This window comes from Dryas octopetala, chromosome 8 (assembly GCF_963921425.1).
Source record: "Dryas octopetala chromosome 8, drDryOcto1.1, whole genome shotgun sequence".
Classification (NCBI taxonomy): domain Eukaryota; kingdom Viridiplantae; phylum Streptophyta; class Magnoliopsida; order Rosales; family Rosaceae; genus Dryas; species Dryas octopetala.
In genome coordinates, this window is record NC_141373.1 from 8,384,005 (window position 1) to 8,393,875 (window position 9,871).

General features: G+C 34.0%; 1 protein-coding gene and 1 pseudogene across 1 annotated transcript; both read left to right on the top strand.

The window, feature by feature from the left end:
• Nucleotides 1-211: 211 nt before the first annotated feature.
• LOC147276848 (B3 domain-containing protein At5g18090-like) lies at nt 212-3,036 on the top strand. Its single transcript, XM_086255572.1, has 7 exons — nt 212-301; nt 456-831; nt 939-1,109; nt 1,218-1,381; nt 1,740-2,124; nt 2,239-2,396; nt 2,803-3,036. Exons 1-7 carry the CDS (start codon nt 212-214, stop codon nt 3,034-3,036), a joined length of 1,578 nt encoding a protein of 525 aa, XP_086111698.1.
• A 3,018-nt stretch (nt 3,037-6,054) lies between these two features.
• LOC147276849 (B3 domain-containing protein Os01g0723500-like) lies at nt 6,055-7,614 on the top strand (annotated as a pseudogene).
• The last annotated feature ends 2,257 nt before the right edge of the window (nt 7,615-9,871 follow it).

Below are 9,871 nucleotides of genomic sequence, written 5' to 3' on the forward strand. Positions count from 1 at the left end.
CATTTGGGGACCCAAAGGCCCAAAAGAGAAAACTTAGTTAGGCTTTTTTAGTTTCATGTTAGTTTGGTAGTTTTTTTGTGTTCTGGGTTTGGGTTTGGGTTTGGTTTCCCCCTTTTTATCTTTCTCTGTTTTCTGCTCAATAGATTTCCTTTTTAATGCCAATAATGCTGACTGTACAGAGCTTCACTATTGATTTTGACAGAGGAGAAAAATGGTGAGAAAAATACCGAGCAATGATATCAAGGAGAAGATGCCTTACTTCTTGAAATTTATTAATGCTGATAACTCCACTGATCATTTGGTAATTAACTTTAACTATTTCTGTGTCTTTGATTTCCTGCATTTTCTTGAATACTGTCGTTGTCAATCTGCAACTATTTGGTTTAGAAATTTTCTTGAATACTGTCGTTGCACATTTCTGAAATTTTAACTCCCATTCTCTTTGTTTCTTAAAGCGAATCCCATCAAGTTTCTTGAAGCATATATGGGATGAACTGTCTGAGAGGGCAACTTTGAAATTGAAGGCTTTTTCAGGTTTTTCATGGAATGTTGAAGTAATAAAAACAACAAGAGGTGTATATTTAGGGGATGGCTGGCAGGAGTTTTTAAAACACAACTCTTTAGGTGACTATGAGTTTTTAGTATTCAGATATGATGGAAAAATGCATTTCACCATACAGATTTTTGGAAGAAATGGGTGTGAGAGAGTTGAATTTCCCAACATCAGAACACATCAAAATCCCACCTTTGCTAACACTAAAAGGCCTCGTGAATCCCCTGTCATCACTAAGCGCCTTCGTCCATCATCGAGTTCTTGTAAAGATAATTCAGGTATCTACAGAACACATTGATGTACATATATATTACTAGTGGAACCCATAATTCACGTACACATATATTACTCTTGCCCTGTTTTATTTTTGTATGTGAAGTTGCAGGTAAGAATCTCCCAAGTTGTAAATCTGATATATTCAAAGATGTTAAAGAAGAGGAAGAAGATCCCACCTTTTCTAACACCAAAAGGCCTCGTGGTAGACCGAGAATACACCCTGTGATCAGTACTAAGCAGCACCTTCGTCCATCATCGGAGTCTTGCAAAGATAATTCAGGTATCTGCAGAACACATTGATGTACAATTGTACATATATATTACTAGTGGAACCTATAATTATGTACGCATTTATTACTCTTGCTATGTTTTATTTTTGTATGTGAAGCTGAAGGTAAAAATCTCCCAAGTTGTGAATCTGATAAACTCAAAGAGGTTAAAGAAGAGGAAGAAGATTGCCAAGACCACGCAGCTGAGGATCGGGAAACTGCTGAATCTTTCAAATCCAAATATCCTCATTTTAAAAGCATTATTAGAAGACCTTATTGTGTGGTAAGCAAACTTACCCTTTACTTTAGTTGTTTTCATTTTTTCTTTGGTGTAATTTTAGCCAAACAAACAACATCTTATGATCTTAAGATTGAGAAACTTTATGTATTATGTTCTAGACAAAGTTAAGCCCCTGCCTATCTAATGCCATCTATTTGTACTTACCTATTAGATTAATATATATACATGCTAACATGCACTACCATATGGAAAAGCAGAACAAATTTGTGAGTGTTTATGCGAATTTCTTGCTGTGTTTGGTGTTTTCTGAACTTTTGGGGTTCAATCTCTCCCTCTCCCACGCACACACACAGACATTTCATATTTACAATTGATATATTGGATGTGATCACTCATGCAGGTAATCCCCACACCCTTCTCTAGGGAGCATCTCTCTCCAGGCAAATTCAAGGCTTCCCTGAAAAATTCAAAGGGAAAAACATGGGAAGTGAGTTTTGTGCCTTCCCGGGCAACACACCAGCTTTGTAAAGGGTGGGTTGCTTTTGCACGTGCTAACCAAGTCAAGCTCCATGATGTCTGCATATTTGAGCTTGTTAGTAGAAACACAATGGTAGGTCACATTTTTAGGAAGTTTAAATCTGATAAACTCGAAGAGGTTAAAGAGGAGGAAGAAGATCCCACCTTTGCTAACACCAAAAGGCCTCGTGGTAGACCAAGAAAATCCCCTGTGATCAGTACTAAGCAGCACCTTCGTCCACCATCGAAGTCTTGCAAAGATAATTCAGGTATCTGCAGAACACATTGATGTACATATATTATATATTACTAGTGGAACACATAATTCATGGACACATATATATTACACTTGCTATGTTTTATTTTTGTATGTGAAGCTGCAGGTAGAAATCTCCCAAGTTGTGAATCTGATAAACTCAAAGAGGTTAAAGAAGAGGAAGAAGATTACCAAGACAATACAGCTGAGGATTGGGAAACTGCTGAATCTTTCAAATCCAAATTTCCTCATTTTCAAAGTGTTATTAAAAGCCATTATTCTGTGGTAAGCAAACTAACCCTTTACTTTAATTGTTTTCATTTTCTCTTTTACTATAATTTTAGGCCATCATTTTTGTGACTCCTACCTAATAAGCCGCAATCGGACAACATCTTATGATCTTAAGAGTGAGGAACTTTATGCATTATGTTCTAGACACAATTAATCCCCTTCCTATCTAATGCCATAAATTTGTAACTATTAGATTAATGTGTATATATATATATATATGCCTATATATACCATATGGAAAAGTAGAACAAATTTGTGAGTGTTTATGTGAATTTCTTGCTGTGTTTAGAGTTTTTCTGGACTTTTGGGGTTCAATCTCTCTCTCTCTCTCTCACACACACACACACGTACACACATTTCATATTTACAATTGATATATTGGATGTGATCACTCATGCAGGCGATCCCCACACCCTTCTCTAGGGAGCATCTTCCTCTAGGAAAATTCAAGGTTTACCTGAAAAATTCAAAGGGGAACACATGGGAAGTGAGTGCTGTGCCTTCCAATGCAACATACAAGTTTTGTAAAGGGTGGGTTGATTTTACACGTGCTAACAAAGTCAAGCTCGATGATGTCTGCATTTTTGAGCTTGTGAGTAAAAACAAAATGGTTGTTCACATTTGTAGGAATTGAGGTTGAATTTTAGCTGCTGACATGGTAGTTTAAGTTGTACGTTAGCTTTAAGGTTTTCAAGCTGATCATTAAACATACTAGTATAGTACCGGACGGCTTGTATTACTTCTCATATTGTATTGGACTGGTTTGTATTATACTTATTAAGAAGTTGGATATCGGTGTAAGATTATGAATTGAGTTTTTATTTTAAATGAGTGAAAAGTTAATTAGTTTATTGCTTAATTGCCTATTTTGGTGAACACTAATATATACATCCTGAACTTGATAGAAATAGAAAGTACTTCTAAGTTTAACAAAAATATTCTATGATAAATTAAGTAATTCTCAGCTATTGTCACTTTTTCCATGTTGGAAATCCTTTAATTAGATTACAAAGGAGTACCTAGCTAATGCTTGCCTATCACAATCCTTATTTGTCAAGCTCATTCATTTGAGATAATAACCTCAAAGAGACATTATATAATAGTCTAGGTAGTGACTAGTGAGCCTAATTGTGAGCCATTATTTAATTATCTTATTACACTTCACCAAGGTGATCAATTATGATTCATGAAATAGCCACTGCATTATTGCACCCAACTTTTTTTCTTTGTCGATAATTGCACCATATTTTTTTAAGTTACTTTGGACATTAAAGCTTTCACTTTTTCATCTTTGTTTTAATTAGCTTTTTTTTTTTTGACATTTCAAGTTTTTCACAGAAGTAGTATGACTTTTGTTTTTTCTCAAAGCAATGGCTATCAAAGTGAAGGAGACTGCATTTAGCATGGTCAATTGTCACTTTTCCTACAAAGGAAAACTGTCATCCCCATGCAAGCTATTAGCCTATATTAGAATCACCTCAATGAGTTACAATTCTAAAGCCCTTTATTTATGTATACAATAAGCAACACTAACTGGAAAGTTGACCTAAAAACAAACAACATTATGATATTTGAAATTTGAAGATGTAACTATTGGAACATTTCCGTCAAGACCATCATTCTCACTCACTTTTTCTTTCCAACTAAGCATTATACACCAATATCGTGGTAACAAAAATTACCACAAACAAGCTAATGCAACGTAAAAAAAAAAAAGGGATTAAGGTCATTTTGGTCCCCAGACTATTACACTTGTATCAGTTTGTTCCCCAGACTTCTAATTTAGAAAATTAAGGACCCTGACTTTTATAATTTTGCCAATTGAGGTTATTACGTCAATTTACACATTTTCTATCCAAATTTAGCGGAAAATCAAGGAGGGAAAAAAGGGTAAGAAATAAATGGAAGGGACTATTTTGCCCAAAAAAAGGACCCCACGTGATTGGCACATGATGCTATGCAAACGAAAATTTTGATGAAAAATGTGTACATTGACGGAATAACCTCAATTGGCAAAATTAAAAAAGTCAAGGTCCTTATTTTTCCAAATTAGAAGTTTGGGGACCAAACTGATACAAGTGTAATAGTCTGGAGACCAAAATGACATTAATCCAAAAAAAAAAAAATGTGTTAACCCAACAAAGATAGGTGGAATTCACCAGAAAGTTGAGTAATATAGAATAATAATCTTAAACAAGTTTAAATTATTTTAAATACTACCACAAAATCCTAACTTTACTAGGAAGCCAAATTTAAAAAAAAAAAAAAAAAAAAAGGGAAAATAACAGAAATTCGGAAATTTCATACAAACTTAACGATGGAATTTGGCCTAAAAATCTTAAAATGCTGTTTTATTGACTCGTCTCGTTGTTCCATTCAAATGGATCTGCAGATCATCTAAAGCAAACATGGGACCCGATCCTTCAGAAAACTAGAATAGCAAACTGTTATGCCAATTTGTTTTACATCACAAGCAGACAAGGAAACTGAGTCAGCCTCTGTGACAGGGTTATAGGCTTATAGCAAACCCAACCTATCAGGTGTAAATACTAAATATCAATGATGGTACAAAATCTATCAAACCCATTTTTGAAAAAGACTTCTCCAACACTAAATAAATTTTAGGAAAAATAAAATTCAGCCTATTTGGATAATTTAGGATGTGCATTTTTTCTTCCAAGTTTTATCAAAGTTCAAGGAGTCAAGTATATACATTGTGTTGTCTCCTCATCTTCCAACGCCAATGCATCATGCAACCCTGTTTCGACACGTGTGCATCATGGTTCAGTCCTCTTTCTCTCTTTTCTCTCTTGCATCAACCTCAGTTTTTTTTTTTTCTCAAATATTAACATTGTTCTCTTCATTCTGCCAATTCAATCTGGTTCTATCTCTAACCCTCTACTCCCTCTTATATTTTGATTCTGCAAACTTAATTTCGTTGATTCTTTCTTTCAATCTCATAACTATAGAATACAATCTCAGCTGCTTGGAAGTAATTTGATGAGTGTTTTGTTTTCCATGCATGGCATTATATAGTATTCTTTTGAAACTGTGTTTTCTTCTGGGTTGATTTAGTTCCATGTTCTTTGCTTCCTGTTACTTATTAGGCTCTCTTTGGGACATTTGGGGGTCAAATGCGCAAACATACAACTTTGTTAGGCTTTTTCAGTTTCATGTTAGTTTGGTACTTTGTTTGTGTTCTGGGTTTGGTTTTGGATTTTTGGCTTTTGGCTTTTTGGCTTTTTGGCTTTTTCTGCTAAGTAAATTTCCATTTTCTAATAATACTGATTTGCTTGACTACTGGAGTGTTCTGTTTTCTTCATGGCATTGTATGATTTTTAACTGGATTGTAGTTCCTTGTTGTTTGCTTCATGTTACTTATTAGGTTTTGTTAGGCTTTTCCAATTCCATGTTTGTTTGTGTTCTGGGTTGGGGTTTCCCCTTCGTTTCAGGATTGCTTGATGCTTCTGTACTTTCCACCAGTTGAGTGCTCATTTTCTGTGAAAAAAAAATAAAAAAAATTGATCTCTATGTTTTTTCTTTTGCTTTTACTTCATCATCCCAGCAGCCTTCAGATCTAGAGCCTTTCCCTTAAGCTTCAGCTTCCCACCAACAACATTCTTATTGACATATATATATTGACAGAGGAGAAATGGTGAGAAAATTATCCAACAATCGTATCAAGAGGAAGAGGCCTTCCTTCTTCAAGATTATTCTTGCTGATTACAGCACTGATCATTTGGTAAATTAACTCCAACTACTGCTGTGTGCCTGTGTCTTAGATTTGAGATTTCTTTAATTTCCTGAATACTGTTGTTTGTTACACTGCAACTATTTGATTTATAATATTTTTTTGGGTTCCAACGGTTGTAAGCATATCTACTTGAGTTCTCCGTCATTTGTGTAATTCTGAAATTTAAGTTTCTCCATTCTTCTTGTTTATTTTCTTAAAGCGAATCCCACCTAGTTTCTTGAAGCATATAAGGAATGAACTGTCTGAGAGGGCAACTTTGAAAGTGAAGGTTTCTTCAGATTGTTCATGGAATGTTAAAGTAATAGAAACAACAAGAGGTGTATATTTGGGGGATGGCTGGCAGGAGTTTTTAAAAGACAACTCTTTAGGTGACAAAGAGTTTTTAGTGTTCAGATATGATGGGAAAATGTGTTTCAGCGTACAGATTTTTAACAAAAATGGGTGTGAGAGAGTTGATTTTCCTGACATCAAAAACATCAAAATCCCACCTTTGCTAACACTAAAAGGACTCCTGGTAGACCAAGAACATCCCCTGTGATCAGTAATAAGCGTCTCCGTCCATCTTCGAAGTTTAGCAAAGGTTATTCAGGTATCTGCAGAACACATCCATGTACATATACATTACTCATGGAACCCATAACTCATGTACTTATATATTACACTTGCTATGTTTCATTTTTGTATCTGAAGCTGCAGATAAAAATCTCCCAAGTTGTGAAGAGGAAGATGATTACCAAGACAGCACAGCTGATCAGGATTGGGAAACTGCTGAATCTTTCAAATCTTAATTTCCTCATTTTAAAAGCGTTATTAAACAACCTTATATTGTGGTAAGCAAGCTAACCCATTACTTTAGTTGTTTTCATTTTTTCATTAGTGTAATTTTTGGCCATCATTTTTGTGACTCCTGCCTAATAAGCTGCAAACAAACAGCATCTTATGATCTTAAGAGTGAGTTATTATGCATTATGTTCTAGACACAGTTAAGCCCCTGCCTATTTAATGCCATCAATTTGTACCTATTAGATTGATATATATATATATATATGGAAACATAGAACTAAATATTCTGGTGAGTGTTTTATGTAAATTTCTTGCTGTGTTTAGTCTTATTTGAAGTTTTGGAGCTCTCTCTCTCTCTCTCTCTCTCTCTCTCTCTCTCTCTCTCACACACACACACACACATTTCATATTAACAATTGATATTGGATGTCACTCATGCAGCCAGTCCCCACAGCCTTCTCTAGGGAGCATCTTTCTCCAAGCAAATTCAAGGCTTCCCTGAAAAATTTAGAGGGAAACACATGGAAAGTGACTGCTGTGCCTAACCTTAGAACACATTTTCTTTGTAAAGGGTGGGCTCCTTCTGCACAGGCTAACCAAGTCAAGCTCGGTGATGTCTGCATATTTGAGCTTGTGAGTAGAAACAAAATGGTGGTTCACATTTTTAGGAAGTGAGTTTGAATTAGCAGCTGTTAACATGGTCATTTAGGTTGTGAGCTTTAAGGTTTTCTAGGTAGCTGATCATCAGGCATACTAGTATTGTACTGGCTTGTATTATTACTTCTCATATTGTATGGACTGGTTGGTATTGTATATATTAAGAAATTGGGTATTGGGGATTGGATTCTTTGCCTATTTTGGTCAACACTAATACTTCTAAGTTCAACACAATATTCCATCTGTAAAGTAATTCTCAGCTATTATCACTTTTCTCTGGTGGAAAACCTTAGGACCACATAGTACTTCCATTGCCTATCACAATCCATATTTATTTATGCTCATTCATTTGAGATAATAACCTCAAAGAGGCATTATCAAATAGTATAGGTAGAGTACTTTAGTAGAGTGATTAGAGTCTAGAGGTTTAATATTTAGTGAGCCTAATTGTGAGCCACATATTGATCAATGATATATCTTATTACACTGCTCCAAGGTAATCAAGTATGATTCATGAAAATAGCCACTGCATACTTTTGAATTGTATACAAATATCCATATATTAAATCCAGTACTGTTTTAAGCTACTCCTACTTTGGAGTTTTTGAACCTTTCACTCTTTCATGTTTTTTTTCTCCTTTTTATTTTCACTTTCCAAGTTTTTCACAGAAGCATAGTATTACTCTTTTGCTTACAGGGTCAGTATTGACTACCAAAATGAAGGACACCGCATGCAGCATGGTCAAATTTGTCACTTTCTCACAAAGGAAAGTTTCATTGTCATGCAATTAAGCTATCAGAATCCTAAAACCCTTTATTTATTGTATGCAATAAGCATTCAATGAAACTGAGTCAGCCCCTGTGACATGGTTCTAGCAAACCAGCCTACCAGGTGTAAACACCATGCTGCAAAACTCTATCAGACCCATTAATTATTGAAAAAGACTACTCCAACAACTAAATAAATTTTTAGGAAAAATAGAATTTAGCCGTTGACATAGTGTTCTTAAATCATTGCCTACCTGAGTTAGGTCATAAATTCATAATAACTCTTTACCACAATGAATTTACTTGTTAGAAAGTTCAAGTTATATATATATATATATATATGTATATAGGATTTGTAGCTCTAGTGGTTCCAATTCTGAGGTCTTCAGTTCAAATAATCCCTCACCTTAGTTTTTTTGAAAAAAGTTCAAAGTTATGCACTAATGCGTTTTATTTATTAAAAAAGAAAGTTAATGCCTTTATTTCACGATGTGTGGCCCACTGGGAATTTGGGCTTTAGCCCGAACAAAAGGTTGAATTTGGACTATTTTTTAGCCCAAACCCGACACACGCCATCCATTTGATCCTTTTACGACCATACATGGGACAGGATCACCACCTTTTACGGCTTTACCCCATTCCCTTGTGCTCCCTTTTTTCTTTGTCAAGCAAAGTATATCAATGAAAAGACTTATATAATATCACCAAAAAAGAAAAGACTTATATAAGAAATCTTAATCTTCTAAAATCCAAGTCCTAAACTTTCATAAATCATACGCTAATAAATCACAATAATATCTAAGGTCTGTTGACTTTAGTACCAAATTACAATATTTTTTTATTTTAACTAATAAAACGTTTAGATCATTTTTCTTTATGTACTAAATTTTAGTTTAGGTATCAACATTAAAAAATATGGTTATACCGAGCTGTGATTGTCTAACAGTTATAATTTTTTTATTGATTTGTTGTTTTTTAAGTATTTGTAAGGATTAAACTTTAATGTTTAGTTTCTGAGTTATAGGACTTCATCCCTCAAGCCTAAATCAAAAGCATTAAACCTTTATAAATTTTGAATTTTGAATTTTTATGAATTTGAAGCCGTTACAATTACTGTTCGGTAGTCACAACTGTATAGCAAACCAATTTGTGACATAATCCAAAATGTCTTACTTTAGGTTAATTCCTAAACTAAAAAAAAAAATTAGTGTCATACTGCTTTGCTAAAAAACTATTGATATTGGGTATTTACTCATAATTTTCTATAATATCTAATAAATTCTAATTTTTTTTAAAAAAAAGTATAGTTAATTAATCTATTGGGATTTGCGAATGGTGACCCATTAAAACATATTTATGAAAAAACTTATTCAATTATAAGTGTAATTAAACAAGTATGGAATATTTTCACATATTATTTGCATACTTTTAAAAAAATTAAAAATTTATATTATAGCCAAATTTTTCACTATACTTTTAAAGCAAATATTTCGAATAATACACATAT